This window comes from Dromaius novaehollandiae, chromosome 1, assembly GCF_036370855.1.
Source record: "Dromaius novaehollandiae isolate bDroNov1 chromosome 1, bDroNov1.hap1, whole genome shotgun sequence".
Taxonomy (NCBI): domain Eukaryota; kingdom Metazoa; phylum Chordata; class Aves; order Casuariiformes; family Dromaiidae; genus Dromaius; species Dromaius novaehollandiae.
In genome coordinates, this window is record NC_088098.1 from 37,061,856 (window position 1) to 37,082,660 (window position 20,805).

The window sequence follows — 20,805 nt, forward strand, 5'->3', positions numbered from 1 at the left end:
GAAAGAAGTTCACAGAGAACTTTAGAGAGAGAAGGAAGCCTTAGCAGGAAAAGGTAAAAGCTTATGGGAAAGGCAGATGTCACTGGGGGGCGGGGGCAAGAGCTGAGGGGAAGCAAAATATGGGCTATCCTCACATAACAGCACTAAACACATCACATCCACGCATCACTAAAACTCTTTCATCCAAACTTATAAGAGCAATTCTTCTGCCTTCCCACTCACACTGTGTTAACTCTGGTCAATACAAGAGAAAACACTGTTCCTCTCGCAACCTGTACTTAGAAATACCCCAACCACCTTTCCTCAGGCACCTGGCTTTCTCAACCTGACTGGAAAAGAGACTAACCTAGGAGAGCGGACACAAACGAGAGACAGATCCACAGTTTTCGAGGAAATAAAAGAACAGATATGGAAATCAATGAGGATTATCATCTTAAAGAGCAAAGGTTCCTCACTGGCCACCTGCAGCTATAATATGATGTCATAGCAGTGAGAAATAAGTTAGAAATGATTCTCTTTTTCAAAAATGCAGTATTTCCTTCAGCTTAGCCTCCTTGAAGTCACTTCTATGACAGAATAATTGCATTTTCTTTCCCATTTTCTGCTAGACTAGGCCCTGCTACCTGCAGCATAAGGCCTACTCCCATTTATTCTTTGTCAACACAGTAGTGAGCCATGACACAGTGACTTCTGCCAGACTCTCCCAGGTGCAGCACTGCAAACTTTATGATTAGATTTTATGCTCCCATTAACAGAGAGCAAAGTGTCTCATAGATAATTCATTGCCAACAATTTTTACAAGGTTAAGTTTCAGTTACAGGTCATACTCTTCTTTATTATCTGCTGCTTGGGTAGGACAACAACAAATTGTATTGCACAATTGAGAGAAAAAAAAAAAAAAAAAAAAAGCAGTTAACGTCTATATTCTTTTCCAGGCCAAATTTTGATCTTGGGTTCCTTGCAAACGTAAGTTATCTTACAGATAAGGATAAGCTAATACTCTCACTCTATTCTTTGAAACAACAGAAATGCCCTAGCATGAAACACTGAGACAGTGGAAAACAGCCCTTTTCTGATATCATCTCATACCTGACCACTGCATAAATCAATTGGTAGGATGATCCCCTAATCTCAGGTGAAATGACAGGATGTGTAAGCACATCTGCTGATTTTAGTCTAGATTTTCAGAGAAGATGCAGTTGCATCTCTTTCTATGCAGTCAAACTACATCAGTACCTACTTAGAATTTCATATAAATTTGAAAGTTGGTGAAAAACTTTGAAGTCTATGCTGCTACATCTCCATTTCTTCATTTGTCTATCCAAGCTACCTATGAGAATCTCTGCATCTACATTATATTCTCATTGCAGGATAGAGCTATAGCTAGCATATCTTATATATTAGATATAATAGATAGTAATTCTGTGGGTTATCTATCTTGTAACCAAATACCTCCAGGATATACGTGCTTACATTCAATTCACTTCACTTCAAATCTATCTTTGAGATATATCAGATGCAAGGATATGACACAATCTAGCAAAACTATTCAAATCATTTCCTTTTGAGATTCCCAGTGCCAAGGAAATAAATGAATTTATTTGCCAGACAGTGAAAGGGAGGCTAGGTCTTGGAGAAGTGACAAAGAAGCTCCATGAACATACCTGGGTCTGAATACATGCAGTTTTATTTTAAAAATCTGTATTCCTAAAATGATATGAATATCATGTGTTGTCCCTATCCACCCAAAATCACTCTCAATAAAAAAGCCTCTGATTTTCTGTGGTTACTCAAATGGAAGGTATTCCTTTCTTTGCATGTCCTTGAAGCCAAGAGGATGAGAAGAGCTCAGCTGTTGCACAACAGTTCAGGAAGCTAACTGCTATCAGGAAAAAATATATATATATTAAGAAATGAACAAACAATAAGAACCTCACAAAGCTATCTAGCACAGATGTGACCACAGCCAACCAACATAAAACCTGCAAAGGGAAATAGGGTTGCAGCTGGTTTGACTGGCTGTCCGTCATTTAGTAACCTTATATTCGAAACCCAAAGAAATATTACTAGTGGGGAGAAATGATCATGTGCCTGCTGGTCACAATATTATTGACTAGAGTGTGTTTCCGTCATCACAGGGAAGTATTCTACTCATAATCCAAAAAAAACTGATCAGATGATTTATGCACTAATCACTCAGCGCAATTGTTCTATGGCATAAATGGGATGACTGGACTTCTCATTTATTCATGCAAAACAAGAAACATTGTCTTCCTGTAACTGAGTGACAGTTCATGAAACAGATTAACCAGGTAAGAGAAAGCTGCTTAGTAGGAGGCCAGCTGGCTTCCTAGGGGCCAATTAAGTACATCAGTACCTGAAAATGCAGGGACATCAACCAACCCCACGGATTTAGTGACAGGCAAGTCCAGAATCAGTTTTTTGCTTCTATCAAAAATTCTTTTATTTAAGTCTACCCAATTAAATATTCTACTTAATGTATGTAATCTCTCTTGATGATTTCCAGATCCTTAGTCTTCTACACGAACCAATGGAAAACCAACAACGGCCAATATCCAAAATTGCTAGAAAAGAGCAAAAGAACAGAGGAAAGCCCAAGTGGTTCTCAGGAATATAGAGAAACCAGCTTCTGCAAGGAAGAGATTTTTATTCTGTGATGCTTTTCCTCCTTCACCAGTGACCTACCTGCTTTCAAGAGACTATTGCTCCTTGTTCATGGTGCAGCTGTTTCCTAACCCTCCTGCTCACTAGAGGCCAGTCTCTCTCATATTCACTTATACAGTGATTAAAATGGAGAAGCCCTTCACTCGGAGATGAATATCTCAGAAGGGAGAATTTGCCTAGAGATTTGAAGCTTCCAGATTTCAAAGAGGACAATCCTGATAGCAACTGCAGGGACATTGCAGAGGTTACGTATCTTCAGGCCACATCAATTGTTTCCTCAAGCATGCTACAAGTGGATTTTCCTGGATCAAGGAGATTTCATCCATACATTGCTAAGGGAAACATTCTCAGGGTCATTAGCTATTAGGGTAACTTCACTTCTGTAAGAGTCATCACAGCTTGCAATTCTGAAGTGTCCAGCTGAAGAGCCTAAAGCATGTTCCACATCCATCCACTTGCACCTGTTTCAGGACAGCCTGCTTTGGCGCTTGCTAACACATCCAGAGTTTAGGGGGAGAGGGTGTGTTCAATTTGCTACAGTTAGTAAATAATAAGGATAAGTCTTTCAAGAAAACTAGGATGCTAAATAGTTTATCAATCTTCTCAGGTAAATACAGATTACACCATCTGCAACAGGTGGTATGGATAGTCTTTTCAGCATTAAGCTCTGAAAAACAGATGGAAGTTTTAGACTATTCTGATATCTACTTAGAGATTTAGTCATTATACTTATCACATCCTGGAGGAAAAAATTTACCATCAGGAGATGAAGAAATATCAGAATGATGAAGTGACAGCCAGATGACCTCTGCTGTTTCTCATTGTATTTGTTCCTCACCAACACCTTTGTTGTTCAGAGCCTCAAGATTAGAAAACAGTGATTAATCCTTCAAAGGATTGTAACCGTAGGCCCCCGTTGATAACTGCAGAGGATCTTCGAGAATGGGAAATTTTTTTTTTTTTTTAAATACATAGGACAGTCACAGTCAAGAGCCTGGAAAAGGAGCTAAGACCTTTTGAATAGGTAGAGATGCACCCTGCCTTTCATTATCAACATAATCTCACTCTTTAGCATGGTAAAACTGGTTCCAAGCATTCAGCTGATATTACCAAGCTGCTCAAAACAACGCAGTATAGATACAGGACAGTATCACAGAGCAATGATTGTATGAGATTTTGAGTCTTTGGGGAAATTGGAGGAGGTGAAAACTTCCCCCTCCTCTTTTAACCTAGCTCTCCAAAGATGACACAAACTTCTCATATTTGGTGGGATATAGTTAGTTTGAGAAGTTATCTTACTTTTTGAGATGTAGTCAATGAGCCCTGAGGGCAGAAACAGCACAAGGAACATGTCTGCAGATTTTGAGAGGAGGCCAATTTTATACCTGAACCACACAGCTCTGAGGAAGTGTCTCAGCTGTCTGCTATACAAGAGAAACAAGCTTCTTCAGTCTTCTGAATTTCAATTTTTTTTTTAACCAATGACCTAAATAGAAAATAAAATCCATCCTTCACTGAAGAACAGGGTTATCCCCACAAAGAACAGAATGAGGCAAAAACATTCCATCAGTATGCAGTCCCTGCAGTACTGACTATATAAAAGGAGGGTGTGGAGTAGAACACCTCAGTAAAAGCACTAAAGAAACTCTACAAGGTCTCTAAATAGCTCTTAATCTATTATATACACTAAGATAAGAAATATTTACAAACAAGGTTAGCCTAGCACAAAAGATAAAGTGCTCACAGTTCTGTCTCAGGAAGAGATGGGAGGAAAGAACCAAGGCTGCTGGCCTGGCTCCATGCTTTTTGCCCCTGGCAAAAGGAGCACGTGGGCAATGAGGGGCCAGGTGCAGCTCGTTAACAGTGGTGGTGAAAGCGCATGGATTTCAGATACACCAGGAATGCTGTGCAGACCATCTCCCATAAAAAAAGATCTTCTTCCCCTACGTATTCCCGTCATTCCAGCTTCCACACAAACACTTAAGTTCATACAACAATGAAAGCGTAACAATGACTGCTGAGTGGGTTGTCAGCTACGAGGGAAGTCCACTATGAAATCTTTAATACCAAATATCAACATACTTTTACACTTACCAGTACAGGCCAGGTTCTGGTGCATTGCTATAATTACAGTCTCAGTATAAATTAGTGCTTAGGTAAAAATGGCTATTCTGTATGGGAGTCTCTCTTTAGTATCTGCACTTTGATGTAACCCAACCAGGAAAAACTGTCTATAAATTCATTAGTTAAGGCAAGATTTTTTTTCCCCTCCCTCCACTCCTCACTCAAGGCTTGTAATCTGCATAGAAAAGACAAAAAAGCATGTCACTATCTTCATAGTACATCCTATGAAGTGTGAAAAAGCAAGGTAAAACACAGTGGCTTAAGAACTTACCAAAGCACAGAACGCAATTTGTACAGGAATAGCACCAACTCAGTATTACAAGCAGAAATGATAAATAACCAGCTAGGTACAACTGTCTGATAAATGACAGCAATCTGAAGTCTAGATTCCGCACGAGGCAATTTGCTAGACATTAAGACCCACAGCTTTAACCCCTAACATTAAGGGCTCTGAGCTAATGAGCCTGAGGATGACTCACATTTCTTATGACTGACCTCTGATGTGCAGTTGGGCTTAAGTACCTTGTTCAGGGAGAAGGCGGGGGGGGGAGGAAGAAAAGAAAACCACACACATGTTTTATTGCAAGACTTCTAACAGGTTATCCAAGTATCTGAAATCTGAATCTGAAATCTGGACACAAAGTTAATTATTTCACTTAGACAAGGAAATGGTCCAAAGTTTGTGGAGCAGAAATCACCACTATTAAGTCTTCGCTTCCCTTGCACTATGGAACATTTGAGTTGGCATAAGACTTGTAGTAGGTTGTCCCGACTGTGTTAGAAATTTCCTAAAAGACTATTGAGACTGTTCATCTCGCAATCTTTGAAGGAACTGGACTGAATGGACCATGGTGGAAGGGAAATGAGGAGATAGCGTGCATACATAGGCTGGGCAACAAGACTGTCAAGCTCACAGCTACTGAGTTAAACATTCCTCTTGTAGATCCATTCCTGAACCAGCTGTTCATACACAGCTGGCCAACATAACCGCATTTATTTGCTAATGGGCTACCACCATCTTCATCACTGGGAATGCTGCTCTGACAGGGTCTACATTTAACTAGGAATTTGCATCAGATTGGAGCCTACCCCTTACCCCACCCATATATGTCAATGCCAAATATTTCAGAGCTGATAAGCCCACGCTACAGTTACCCGGTACTACTGGGTTCAATACTAGTGTAGCCAATTCTGCATCACTCAACACTGGCCCAGTGTTTCGTAACAGGACTTGTATAAGCGTTACTAAGGGTAATGGACTATCTGTTGGTGGGTCTGCTTTTATTTGAAGACTGCTTAAGTCTTGAGACTCTGATCAGCTGAGGTTTTGCAAAGAATTTACTTTTCTACATTCAAGAGAAAAGTAAGGGTTTGCAAGCACCCTCAAGTTCAGGGCAACGCACCAGTGGTTCAGAGGGACCTCAAAAAATGGAAGAGGAAGGAGGTAGGAGTAATTCAACATCTAACAGTGCTCCCCTCCAGGATATTCTGAACAGCAAACTGAAGTTACGAAGACCTTTAGAACACAGTTTAAAAAAAGGGGGGGGGGGGGGGGGGCAAGGCTAGTATAAACAAAGCCTAAAGTTAAGTGTATTTGTTTTGAAAAGGCAACTCCCATCATGAAAATTAAAAAACAGGAGGAAAAAAATCATTTAGTTTATTCAGTGTCCTCTTTCTCCTCTCCTCCTCAGGGGTTTCTTAGAAACTTACAGAAGATCTGGAGAATCCCTTAAGTAAAATGGACATAACACCATCCTGGGCACTAAGAACAGTTTGAGATTTTTCTCATTTCTACACCTTGATTACAGCAGACACAAAGGCCCCCAGGCACAAGCAGCATGATAAAACTGAAATTAATGTAATAATTCAGTGAAAACAAGTAATTTCTAGAATCATACAGAAAACCGGTCAGCTACCTCTCCTTTTAAGAGCATGAGAGCACTAGCTGTCCATTTTGATAAGGAGAGTGCTAAGACTTAGAAGAGGCAGGAGAGCAGGACACCTAAAGCTAGTAATACTAAGCAGAAAGTTCTTTCAGACTACAGTGCTATTCTGAGACACATCCAGAAGTTCAGTGGTGGAGTAAGAGGTGTGTGACTGATGTCTATAGTATGCTGACTGCATACTGTTACTACAGCACTGTTCAAGCTTACTTACCTCCTGCTATTATCTAATAAAAAATCTTTTTCAGTCCCATCAACACACAAGTTCCTACAATTTTTCTCAGTACTACAGTCAAGCTTTCCATGCTCACTTCCGAGTATCTATGTAATTAGAACGTTTGGGATTCTTCCCCACTCTCCTTCACTGTTTTGCCTCTTCTTGATCTCTGCTTCCTGTATACCTGGATTGTTTCCCTTTGTTTGCCAGCCCTTCCTTGATACTGCGTCCTTGGAGGCACTCTTAAAATTCTTGTCCCTGCTGTCAAGAACGTTCCTGTGACACTGGAAATGCCTAGATAGCTTTTAAGTTTCATATATATACATACATATATATATATACACACACACACATATATATATATATAAACACAAAGCATGCACAAGTCTTCAAAACTTTGAACTAAAGCAGGACCTCTAGAACATGAAAGGAATCCAAGCCTGCTTCTAAGAGTTGCTCAATTCCCAATAATATTCCTATATAAAATGCAACCAAGATGGGTCTAGAGGAATGAATAGGTTATCTTTGAATCCAATGAAAAAGAGGAGTGGTCTTGCAGACAACTACTACTTGGTATTCCAAAGCATTTTAAAAAAAAGTATATAGAAAAGGATATCCTCATATTCCCCCCTCCCCCCCCCAAAAGGACATTAAGACTACTTCAGAAATTTAGCTAGGAAGGTTTACCTAAAGGATTCTTGGACAACTTCTCTACTTCTCTCCTACTATTGCTTGTCCCTCTGCACTTACCTTCTAATGCATCTTCAGCCTGTAGTTGTGGAGAACATTTTATCTGCCAAAGCTAGGTTAAAAATGAACCTTCATGTATCAGACTTCAATAGAAAAGTAAACAGCATGTCACTCCCATAAGTTTATCATTTTCTTGCTCAGCACCAGTATTGAAAGATTCTTTTCATATAGGTCTCCATTGAAAAAGAGAAAAATTTTTCTCCATTTTTTTCCTCTAAATTAAGGCAGCTGAAGGTCTCGTTTATATTGTTGTGTCTTTGCGAGAGCCAGGAAATGAAAAATACTCCAGCAGTGATAGTTTGGTGTAGTATTAAAGAGTGAAAATTCGTTTCCAGAACAGCTTAATCTAAATAATCCGATCACTATTCATGAAGTTGCCACTTTAAGCACAGAAGTGGTAGCAACACATACTTGTGTTAAGGATTACTGCACTTTCCTGCTGAAGTTAATTTTCCCCTTACACAGCTAGTATTTTACTTAAACGGCTCAAATTATCTTCTCCTCCCCCAGTATTCAGCATGATTACCCATAATTTGAAAAATCTTTCTTGTAGAAATGAAGTCCTCAGGAGAGATCACCAGTTTAAAAGACTAGTACAACCAAGGGTATTGAATTGATTTGCCTATTTTGTTCTTCCCAATGAAGAATTAATGAAGTCTTGCAAAATGACAGATGAAATGCCTAGTTCATTTCTTAAACTGAATGCCTTCTTTGCAGCAAATGGAATAAAAAAAGTATGGAAAGGTTTCAATGCTAACTGCACACCTACTGGAAACACTATATTCTTCCTGGCAGTTCCACATTACGCAATGCATTTTGTTTCTTGCTTGGTAAAAAGTCATATGAGCTTGTACTGCTCTAAAGAATATACAACTTCCTCATATTCTTCACCCCAGCTCCTGGATGAACAGTTCCCATTATATTTAGTCACTTCCATGTATGGTCAAGCCAAGCCAAATTGGGTCAAAAGGTCATGTATAAAACAGGAGTATTTTAATTAAAACAATCTGGACTGAGGGCCAATGGAGAAAGACCATGGGGGGGGGGGGGGGGTCCCTCTTTATCTCCAAGTATGCAAGCAACCATTAAGGCAGAGTACTTACGATTAATTCTTGATGAAAATTTAAGGCTTAAGGTCTCCAAAGAGAGAGAAACTAGGCATTTTGTTACAAAGTCACTGTACAGCAAGACAAAAACAGTAACAGAAATACCAGCCATGAGACAAGCCTAAGATGCAGAACGTGTACATAGTATTTTTAAAAATAGTAAAGCTTAATACTGTCAAGGACATTAACAGCAGAATGGGTAAAATGGCATTGCACAGTAAAATTCTTCATGTGTCTAGGTGTTGCTGCACACAAACGTGAAAGTTTTATCAAAGTTTTAAAGATAAACTTTGAAAAAATATTTGGAGCAACACATATACAAGCCAACATTTTCATACTTGAGGGTGTTTTTAATGAGAAAATTAAATACTGCATTTTTAAGACCTGTATCTTTTTCATTCTGAGCTGTACCACTTAAGTTCAAAGAAACTAGTCACCACCCTACAACAATGAAGAACGGAGTTGAGTCAGCCTTTCTGATATTGGTTTTGCAGTCTGGAGGGAAACCAGGCCATTAAACTTGGTAAATATTTGAAGTTCTGTTTTATAATTCAGGCCGAAACATGAAAGTTACCATAAGGACTTAAGGTATAGACTCTCCATCATTACTCTCACTCTCACTCTCCACTACCCTACATTAAAACCAGTATTTCCCACTTTTCTTCCATTTAATGGAGGTATGCCACGTGTAACTTCAAAAAAGTTTAGCTTTTAAAAACTGCTAGCAGTTATATGTCACCAACAACTTTGCCTCATGCTCAAACATGAAAACTACTTGTTCACAGTCTTCATGGCATCTGCCTAACGTTATTTATCTGGAAAGTACTACAGTCATCTTTTAATATGACTTGGCACAGACAAAAAACATGATAAGAGAGCCAAACCCATGCGGACAACCTACTGTTGGTTCAACGGGCTGACAGAATACCTCTTCTGTAATGTACATTTAGGGATTTTGAAAAATGGGCCTCATTTCATTAAAGGGAAAAATGACAAACAATATCATGTACTTGCCATTACTGAAACAGTACTGCTGACAGGAATTGTCACTACAGGGCAGATACATCTGTGTATCCAAGGCAAGACAAAGAAAACATTTTTGGAGATGTAGTTATTCTACAATTAACAACGGGAAGCTCAACCACCTTCTCTTCCTTTTTGATCAAAATAAGACAAAAATTTTCAATATAAGCTGAGCTTTCTAAAAAACATCTTTGTATAAACAACTGTAATACTACAAAGTAGCACCAACACAAAACAGATCAATATTAACTGTTCTTTAAACTGTTAAACTTTATTATAAATTAAAATTTCTTTACAAAAAAATTGCACATAATTGACCACTCTTAGGTTCTGATGCACTGGCATTTGCAATAGTTTCTTTAATCTTCAAGTTTAATAGTCTCTGCCATGAGTCCAATGCAGAAAAGGGCAGTAAGCAACCCTCTTAGAGCCTTCAAGTGCAAGAAGCATACTTGTGGCCACGGCAGTTACACTTTCCTTAAAGAGCGGCTGCTTTTGTTTTAAATCCTGTAATGAAAAAGTCTCAAAAAAGGTTTAAAAAAAAGGAAAAACCCAAAGTGGACTACTTGTTTTTTTACTGTAAACACAGCCCAGTAAATTAATCCCAAACACAGATCTCTCAGGCATCAGCGAGAGTGTCAAGTGAATCAGGAACAGCAAAACAAAGAAAACAGAAAATAAAAGGAAAACATAAAAAAAAAAAAGTCTGTCATTTTGATTAACTATACTTACGTACATGATGTTATGAGAATCTGGCAGGGCCCAGAAGCAAGGCCAGACAGGGAGTTCATTTATCCAGAGAGGAGGGTCATGTTAATTGTTTCCAGGTTCAAGGAAAGCAGATTGGAGAGACTTGATATGCTCAGCAATACTCATCTGCCTTACACAGATCTTAGGCATGGATCAGCCTGAAGAATCATTCAATTGATTTTGGCATTTAATAGGACTTAGGGCTGACCATACTCAGTGTTCAGTGATTCTTGCTTTCTGTTCTGTAAGTGTTTAAATTTAAAAGCTCATCTAGGCTGACTCCAACCTCTTGGCACTTGGAAACTAGTTTTCTCAGGTTATCAGTTTTACCTCCTCCTGATGCTTCAAACAAGAGTTGCTGTAAGAGATGGGGAAGCAGATATAAGATTTAGCCAGAGCTTGAGCATCACCACATCTATGGATATGGGATATGCAGAAAATTTATATGAAACCTCAAACTGAAACATAAGGAGAAAACATTACATCTTTCCACAGTGTTGCACACAGAGGTAACTTCTGAAGGGCTCTCTGATATAAATGATGGACCTGTAAAATAAAAACAAATATTAAGTCAGCACAACTTTGTGTACTCAAAACATGACGAATGATTTGAAGCACAAAAATCTGTTGCAGTAATTTTTTGTATTCACTGTTAAAGGTCGCAAAGCTGAGCATTAAGTTATTACTACAAGCAAAGGCTAGTTTACGTCTGGCCTTAATTCTGACCCTTGCATGCACATGATTGATTACATGACGACATTCTATTTTTCTTCACAAGACTCTTGCCTCATTCATTGCACAGGATGGATCATGTTCGTGGAATGAAGCAGCTTACTCAATATTTCTCTCACCACTCAATATGTAGTCCCAAGGTCTTGCCTACCGCATGCCATCCCAACCCTGTAATGAAAATAACTGTTTCATAGGCTTTTTCCTACAGCATCTCTCTACTTGTGCTTTACTAATCAGTATTTGTCTGCAACTCCCTAGCAGACATTTTTCTTTTTTTTAAAAAAATCATTTTATGGCTGGAAATGTAGGACCAAGGAGTTTAATGTAAATATTTTCTCAAGTCTCCTTCAACTTCTGATATTTGAAGTACCAAGTCTAATCAGAGTGACAGGAGTGAGGGGTGGGTGGCTTTTATTGTTATACATTCTTATACCTATTTGTGTATTCTTTTAGCAATCCTTTAAATGAGCTGCTGAAGGGAATCAATGACAGGGTCTCCAGGAAATCCAGAATCTGAATCACAATTCACTCTTGCAAAAATAACCTGTTTGACTATTATAAATCTCAATTATTTACAACTCTCACTGGTTCCACAGACAGCTGTAAACGCTCACCACATTCCAAACTGAGCACACATTCCCCCCCAAACCAAAAACAAACAAAAAACCCCCACCACACTGCAATGTCTGTGTGCCTAATTAAGTATTTTTTCCCCCCCATACAGTATAGGAAGTCAGGAGATGGCAGAAGAAATCCACAAGATTTCTTCTGGGTGTAATCCAGCTACAGTATTTTACATGTGCCTTAATTCTAACTGGCTTATTTTCCATGCAGACTTTCTTTTACCTTCATTTTTGAAATAAATTCTTCCAATGTTGAAAGTAAATAAAGCAGGAGTCTTGTAAGTCAACAGCCTCATTATACTCAATGCCTTAAATGTTGTCCATCTAATACAATGACTGAAGCAGGGATCTGTGACTAATTACAGATTACACCAAATCATCTACACAGAGACAGAATTAAGGTTGAACAAGCAACTATACCTTCTGTATCTCTTGACTTTGAACTATTTGATTTTATAAACTAACTGGCTAGTTGGGGGTGCTTTATTTAAAAAAAAAAACAAAAAAACACACAACACACTAGGAAAAAAGGGATAAAAATTTCACTTGTGAATCTAATAATAGCCATACAACCCATTATGAATCCATTAGAGCTTTAGTACTGTTTCAGAAGAAACGCTGACAGAAGAGTAGGGTACCAAGAATCAGCTACTACAGGAATGACATTTATCAAGATACTAGGTTACATATAATGGCAGAGAAGTAGCTCAAACACCACAGACATGTGGTGAATCAAACACAGGGCCTCATGATCCCCCAATACAAAATATCTTTCCACAGGCAAAAGAGTATTTTGATGGGGACAGCAACAACACCAGGAAGATCCAATCTGTCTGAACTGAAAAGTGATTCACAGCTGCTGTGCTGAAACTCTTATATTTGTATATAAGGTGATGAAAGTATTTTCTCTCTGAAATACCAATTAGTAAAGCTGTTGTGTTCTGGGAGAAAAAATTAGAGGGTTTGGGAGGAAAAAAAAAACCTGATCGGAAACTCCCTACATACATTTGCTTGGCAGACCCATCCTTTCCACTGCAGTCATTAGCATCACAATACTTCCTTCCCTCTACTGTATTTTAGGTCTAGCCATCTCCTTCAGTGAAAAATAAAAGTGGGAGAACACAGGTCTCCAGTAAGGGGAAGATACGCACACAAACAGTATGCACAAGTACTAATAATATATTCCATTTTAACTCAATTGCCGAAGACATTTTACACTTAAAGCATTTGCTTCAGGGTCTATTCACAGAATATTTCAGCTATCCAGAAATCTTGGGTTTAAGAGATAACCATTTCTCTGGATAAAGCCAAGGTATGAAAAAGTTTCACAGAATTTAATAATTACTCATTTTAGCAAGCTATGTTGACTTACTTCTCTTTGTCCCATTAGAAAGCATTCGGCAGCAATGGCTCTGAGAAAAAGAAATATATAAAAATATTTATTCTTGAATGATTTGAAATGCCATTATTGGCAGAATACTGACTGTGGAATGGAATTACAAATTCCTTGAGAAGAAACTGACTAACTTCCAATGATCTATAGTGAAAAGAAAAAAAAATAGCCATTTTTTAAAAACAACCTTACATGAGCAAGACATTTCAGTGGTTCCCCATTATGAACAAACACTGAAGAAAAAGATCAGTTCAGCATCACTGGATAATGGAGATTACTGCTATTGTGATATATAAAGGGGAGGGTAGAGAGGAGGAGACAGAAGTCAATAATTGAATTATAAAGGCAACTTGTAAATACATTATTCATATTTATCTGCATAATATCCATTTATATATGTTTTCCCAAGAGGGAAATTCAAATTCTCATTTAAAGAAGCAACAATACCTCTTTTTGTTGTAATGAACAGTTACTGTTTAAATAATAATGAAAGAGAGACTTCTAGTACAAGCCCAATTTGAAGGACATTTCAGATTTACCTTTGTGATGTAAACCTTATAAACAAAAGCAATATCTATGAAAACAGATGTATGACTGTTGCATTACATTTTCCAGATGGCCAGGCATGTTGGGATATTATATGTAAACATCTTGGCTTGCAGTTTCAGAATTTGAACATTGCTCTCCTCCCAGTATCGCAGAAGCAGTCTGTAAAAAGCATTCATGAGAAAGGAGCATTGCTCTAATCACTGGGAACAGAAAAGCAATCCAAAGATACAAACGTATTATATACAATATATTATACCTAATTTCAGCCAAGAGTTGCAAGTGGGGAAAAAAAGAGCCAAAATGACAACACATAACATTGACTGAATATGTTCTGGAAGCAAAAAAAGTTAAGAAACACTTTTGAAGAATAACTGCAGAGAAATCAAAGAAACCATGACCTTGGTACACTGCAAAATCCATTTTTAGCTTGTGTAAGGTAACTATATATCTGAAGGAAGGCTAATTAGTTTTGCAAAGTCACGAGGCTAGGAGATTCTGTGCAGTCAGATCTCATCACTCATTTTATATAGTTTCAACATTGTTTAAGGAAGCTATAATTTCATCTAGACAGAATCACAGCTTGGTTTAAAATGCAACCATTTAACTTTGTGTGCCACAGTTCAAACCTCTCCTCCACCCCCAGTTGTTTCAAATCTGGCTTTCAAATATTTGACATCAGAGTTGATAAAGAAAAGCAAGCATCTGGGGACTTTACCAACCTATTCAATAAAACATTGACGAGTTCGGTGAAGCTGTATGTGGTAAAATATGGATTCCTTAATCCTAGAAGAGTGCATTTTGAAATACTGTTTGAGTCAGTGCAATATTTACATTAACTGTTTTTGTTTTCCATTCATAAGATTTTTCAAAGTTGAGGACAGTTTCTCTTTGCTAAACAAATGTCAAGTTAAAGCTTAAGGTAGCACTATTACATACCAGCATGTCCATTTTTCTTGGCTGTATTTTGGAACTGTTTTTAATAAAGCATTAAGGAATAACAAGATTAATAAATCTGACTTTTCTCTACACGCTTGAAATTTTGACTGCACTCATGTACAGTACTGAAAGTTATTAATAATTCTTGTATATAGTTATAATCTTTCTGCATATAAAACAGAACCCTGTCAAACATAAAGAGACTGAGATGTCAGACGGCAGAATAAGCCCCAAGCAACTTGTAGCAACAGAGTAAGAGTTTTATTTTTGTAGTACAAAACACATCATGCAAGTCTTGCATGAAAAAGAACACCTATATTAGCCAGACGTTTGTCTTAATTACAAATATTTTCACATACCTCAATGCAAGTCCAGGATTAGTAGGCATGGTAGAACAAAACCGTTCCAAGGTTTTGGAATGTTGAGACTTTGGAATGCAGCTCAAATAAAAAAGAATTACCTGTAAAATTGGAATTATAAGCGTTAATGCATTTTATACCTGTCTAATTGTGATAAAGTAATAGAATTAGAAGCTATAAATATTGTGACTAAACTGATTTACCACCACAGAAATAATTTCAAATACAAACCTTATCCCTCAAGGGTAGCAAAAATCAATTCATGCCAGTAATTAATGCCAAGTCACTAACACCACAGATTACAGTCCTTCCAGCCTTTATTTAATAGGTGAAAAAAATACATTGGATGTTAATAAAATGGGACCTAGGATTTATACAAACAAAATAAACTTTAGAAGTGCTTAACTCAGTCTTCTTCCTATTCTCCTACTTCATTTATTTCTCAACCACTCTAACTTCTAGGATCACAACTGACAACTTAAATTCCATCTCCCAATGTTACAACTCTGCAGACTCCTCTCACTCCACCCTTTCATCCTTCCCTTACGCATGGTTTCTTTTTTCTCCAAGAAAGGATAGCTTGTCATTAACAGTTTTATCCATGTAGTATCAAAACATGTTGTAATTTTTCTAACTTTCACTTTGCCCTTTATTCAAAATATCACTGCTAGGTATTCCTTTGCTACTGAATCAGAACACTACTCTCCTCAGATCTTTGTTTCTTCTTCTAATAATTTCTAGCTGTCAGTGTACATATGTTAGTGGTGCTCTATTTCAACAAGTAAACTATACAAATCTGCCAAAACGCCATCAGTCATTTTGTTTTAATTAAAAGTGTCCAGAGAAACATTCTTACCTTATTATGAAACTCGTAATTGGTCCAATAATCAGCAGTACTAAAAGGAATTGGGTATCGTGTGGGGACTGTAACCAAGCATCTGTTCACTAGGTCAGTAAAAAGCTTGAATTCTTGAACTTTGTTGTTGGATCCAACAACTTTGCTATTGATAAAAACAAGGTAACTAGAAAGGAGAAAACAACAACAAAAAAAGATGTTTCTGGTGACCTTCACTTAATTGCAAGATTAAGTTATTTTCCTTCCTTATGAACTTACTCCAGCCAAATGTTCTGAACAGTTTCCTGCTGCATCACTGCTCCCAGAGCTGCTTCAAAAGCATCCAGTGCTTCACCAACAGTTGCATGAAGAGACTGGCACAAACTGTTTATATTAAAAGTTAAAAAGTTATAATATTTTTGAACAAGCATTGTGTTAAGAGTAAGAAACAATGAAGAACTTCACATTCCAAGATGCAAGAAAAAACACCCTTTTCAGTTTAAGAGCATTACAGACTTATTTTGTCAGTCAGCTTATTAAAATGGCTAAGTATCACACCGCAGGTAATGCAGAATATGGAAAGTATACAGTTTAAATGCAATTTTTAACTCAAAAAGAACTGAAAACCTACCCATTGACTTCCACTCTTGTAAAGTACTTTTTTACTAATCCTTATAATAAGGATGCTCTGACTGCTACAGAATGGAGACAGGTCTTGAGCTTCCCTATGGGAAGCTCCAGAACAGTAAATTCCAAAGTTATATTAAAAGAAACCACACTTGAGAAATGGTATCAGACAGGGGCAAAAAAAAAATCAGTGTTCTGAAACAAATGCTACTGGGGAGTTGGGGTAAAAATATGCTGACAGAAAAAAACTGACACAAGCAGTCAAAACGCTTTTGTTCCACAGCTCAGAAAAACATACAGGGCCTTTCCAAAGACAGAAGCAGACAGACAGTTTTTGTCCAAGATTCAGTCAACAACCGTTATTTCAAGGTATAATGATCAAAGGGGAAGGCTTTCATTAAGCTGTAAGTGGAAAAAAAAAATCATGAGAAAGACTACAGAATTACAAAATAGGAAAGGGCTGATGTGGCTACCTTGCTACAGCCTATAGAAGCATCCTGACTAGGGCCACACAGAGATAATCAGAACGCCTGATCATAGTTCATCAGGAAAGCAAGAGTAGAAACTAAATCATCAGGGTGCTAATCTTGTTAAAAAAATTGTATCTATGTAGATAGACAGATATAGATAAAATGATCTTTCCAAGTAACACGTTGTTTCTTGATCTTTTCAGGCTCTAATAATTTCACTCAGACTATTTCTTTGATGTCATTTGTCCTCTGCACCTGAAAACGGAAAGACACATACATAGGCCCAAATCTATAGGCACTTAACTGACAGAACTCAAGCACAGAAGCAATCAGCTCTCCATCAGCTTTACAAGTAATTTAGGAATTTATTTCAGAAGCACTGATTTATATCTTAGGACCAGGTGCCTAAAAGCAGATGCATCTAAGCTTAAAGTAAATTCTCCAACGACTAGACAGCGACCTCAAGCGTCCTTCTAACAATATTTCTAATTTGCAAGTATGAACCTTCTAAAAAAGTGAGCTTGCAAAGACAAGAAAACTAAAACCAATTCATTTAAATTGGAATTCATGGACAATACCAAAAGAAAGCATTAAGACATTTAATCTAAACCTTGTATGACGATTTTCTTGAAAACACATGATTTACCTCTTAAGAAGTTGTCCATCAATTAAAAACTACCAGTAACAGAGTTGAGGGAGTTCTAAGGAGTCCTCAAGTCAATACTGTATCTGAAGGATTATTCTCATCTTTGCCCCTTTACTTGGCTGAAAAGCCAAATAGCTACTTCTGAAGATGGCAAACCCAGACCATGGGGAGGTAAGCTTCTCAAGCAGTAGCATAAGTTGACATCTCACTAACCACATCAGAAGCTAGTCAGTTTTCTTTAACTGCCATCATGATAGCTGTTACCACCTGTATAATATCCTGGATATTCTTGCTATCAAAAGGAATGGTAGGAGAAACCAAAAAAGGAGAAAAAAAGTAAAATAAAAAAGCCCCAAAGCTTATGTTTACATGACAACGGTGATTCACCTTTATACATCTCTTCTTGAAAAAAAGGTCACTGCCATATTCCTTTGATATGCAGAGCCACCTGTGAGAAGTTCCAGCTTTTACGGCCTGTTGTTACTAAATCTATTAACAGCTGAAACAGTGGGTCAAGACAGATGGGGAGACCAGGACTAAACAAAAAGTTAAGACGGTGGAAGTAGGGAATTATGGAAGAATAAGGGGAGGCAACCGAAAGCTGGAAGAAATGAAAGGAAGCTACTAGAAGTGACTTAAAACACAAGTCTAAACAACTGATCATTTTATGAAATGAACACACCCACCACTATCCCAAATAGGGAAGAATTCCTGAAAGATTTCCCAAGTGCAGAATTTGTGGTGATGTGCAATTCACAGTTCCATAGAACTGTCTCTGCTCTGCAGCAGCCAGGTAGCTTCTCTAAGAACTGGCAGACTGGTTATTAAAAGAACCCAAAGTGACATACTTTGGCAAATAATGACTGTTTCACAGTTGAAAACTCAATTTACTCAGACCCAACAGTTGTCCCTCAAATACTGTAGAAAGTCTCACCAGTAGATCTGCCACAGATATGGGATTTGCTGATTTACAATGTCATCAGTAAGATGTTCTTTATAGAGTGGTGATGTAAATTCAATTGGCATTGGAAAATTCAAGAGATACCTACAAGAGAAAAAGTAGCATGTGAATTTTCCACTACATGGAAGTGACCAAAAAAAAAAAAAAAAAAAAAAAAAAAAAGCCACACACAACGAAAATAACCACCACCAACAAAAAAAATTATGTGGACATAAGATTTAGCTCTGAAATCCAATTCATGAGGTACTAAAAAATAAAAAAGGAGGAGATTCACCTTCTTTTCTTAGATTATACCTTAACTCTAGACAGATGTGTATTTTAAAGCATTTAGTCTTCTCCTCCTTCATTATGTACAGAGTTAAATCTTTAAACCTCAGACATTTCCTTTTTCCACATAAAATGCGTTAACTCCTAAGATACAATTATCTACCAAAAATCAGCTGAACTGCATTGCCAGTGCTAAAATTAATACAAATGAACTTAAGAGGAATAAAAATCTAACACCTATCTTGGCATAAGCTTAAGAACAGATGGTCTGTCTTTGAAGGCCTTCATAGGCACCTACTTTTCTTTGACTATAGGAAACATTATTTTAGAACTTCAAGGAGTGTCTCAATTAGGTGCCTAAGATTCAGGTGGAAATTCAGCAGACTGACAACCTGCCTGTGCATTTTCAGCAATATCAGTCCCCTAATTAATAGCATGCATGTATTTTCTGGACTGAGATCTTTCGCAAGTGCCTAGATACAAGATTTCAGGGATGCAATTTCAGGCTCCCAGCTTTGGTGGAAAAACAACACTGTGGCATAGATATTCAATGAATTTCCATTCCCCAAATCCAGATATTAAACTTGCTGGTTATTTCATCTCCAAGTTCTTGTGTTTTAAAATTTTGTGTATGTGCACAAACAACAAGCATAAACCTTAAAACACCAAATCATAATTCGCTAAAGCTTTATTAAAACATGTCCAGTTAAAAACTGAGAGTTTCAAGAGTTCTAAAACTGCCTAGTTTTGAAAGAAAAAAAAGTCTTCCCAAAAAGGAAAAAAAAACATACCTTAAGAGATCCATGGAACTGTGTTCTTGACATGCATTCTCAAAGAAAGCTGCCACAAAATCTTGCAATAGGGAAAGAATACTGTCTGACCTTCCCTGTTTTTTTAATTAAAGAAAATTTAAAACAGACATTGTGTAAAATATCAACTTAAAGATGATGAGAACAATTTAAGCATGACAAATAACAAGTGATGTCTCTATCTCTGAAATGCTCCATTGCCCTCATTCTCTCAAAAAATACATCTAACAGGGCGAGTTGGCAGACTGCAGAAAATAGCTGAAAACATATTAGAGTTTCACTGTTGGGATCTTCTATTATTCTTGTATAAGGATATTGTTAACACTGGATTAGAACCAATCTTGGTTCTAAATTTATGATTTTATATAATATCTTTGATTACCTGTAAAGGCGTCATAACATTTGCCAATTCTATTTTTCACATCTGTAAAAAGGAGTGCTAGACATTACAAAAATATTGTGAAGATTGATCTGTTTAATAAGTGCTTTGAAACCACAAGCAAAACACAAACTACATAAAGCCAGAATACTAATGCAAAAAAGGGTTCTGGGGTGAGGTATTACCTGTGAGATGAGAAATTTACACATCTGATAAAAAATTTCTGCATTCTGAGGATTCTTCTCAAATGCTGCAATCCACACTTTGTAAGCACTATCACTCTGCTCTGTGTGCAAATACAAGGTGGCCAAACTCTCCAAGAGCTGACAGTTGTTAGGGCAGAGCTCCAACAATGATCTACAAAGTTCTGTAGCAGACTCCCACCTCAAATAAAAGTAAAGGTAAGATTTAAAAAAAGAGTTGAATATTCTTAAGTGAAAAATATGTTTAAAAACAAATTACCTTTGAAGAAGCTTCAGCAAAGCTATCATATTTCTGTAGAGAGGAAAGCAGATAGCTATTCTTTTGTCAGTGTCAAGGCTTTCATCAGTACATGTTTTGATCGCATCTTAAAAAGAGAGGGGGGGGGAAAAAGTCAAACCCTTAAACCTCAAGTACCTT

At 37.4% G+C, this 20,805-nt stretch overlaps 1 protein-coding gene across 2 annotated transcripts in view; it reads right to left on the reverse strand.

The window, feature by feature from the left end:
• Positions 1–10,098: 10,098 nt before the first annotated feature.
• ZFC3H1 (zinc finger C3H1-type containing) overlaps positions 10,099–20,805 on the reverse strand; it is a 41,592-nt gene continuing 30,885 nt past the window's right edge. For both annotated transcript variants that reach the window (XM_064509080.1, XM_064509075.1), the window contains exons 25-35: positions 20,647–20,752; positions 20,370–20,568; positions 19,788–19,882; positions 18,703–18,813; positions 16,305–16,409; positions 16,047–16,212; positions 15,191–15,291; positions 13,953–14,054; positions 13,326–13,365; positions 11,082–11,144; positions 10,099–10,956 (exon numbers count right to left, since the gene is read on the reverse strand). In XM_064509080.1, coding sequence (XP_064365150.1) covers positions 10,819–10,956; positions 11,082–11,144; positions 13,326–13,365; positions 13,953–14,054; positions 15,191–15,291; positions 16,047–16,212; positions 16,305–16,409; positions 18,703–18,813; positions 19,788–19,882; positions 20,370–20,568; positions 20,647–20,752 — 1,226 coding nt within the window. In that variant the 3' untranslated portion in view covers positions 10,099–10,818. The remainder of the gene's footprint in view (positions 10,957–11,081; positions 11,145–13,325; positions 13,366–13,952; positions 14,055–15,190; positions 15,292–16,046; positions 16,213–16,304; positions 16,410–18,702; positions 18,814–19,787; positions 19,883–20,369; positions 20,569–20,646; positions 20,753–20,805) is intronic.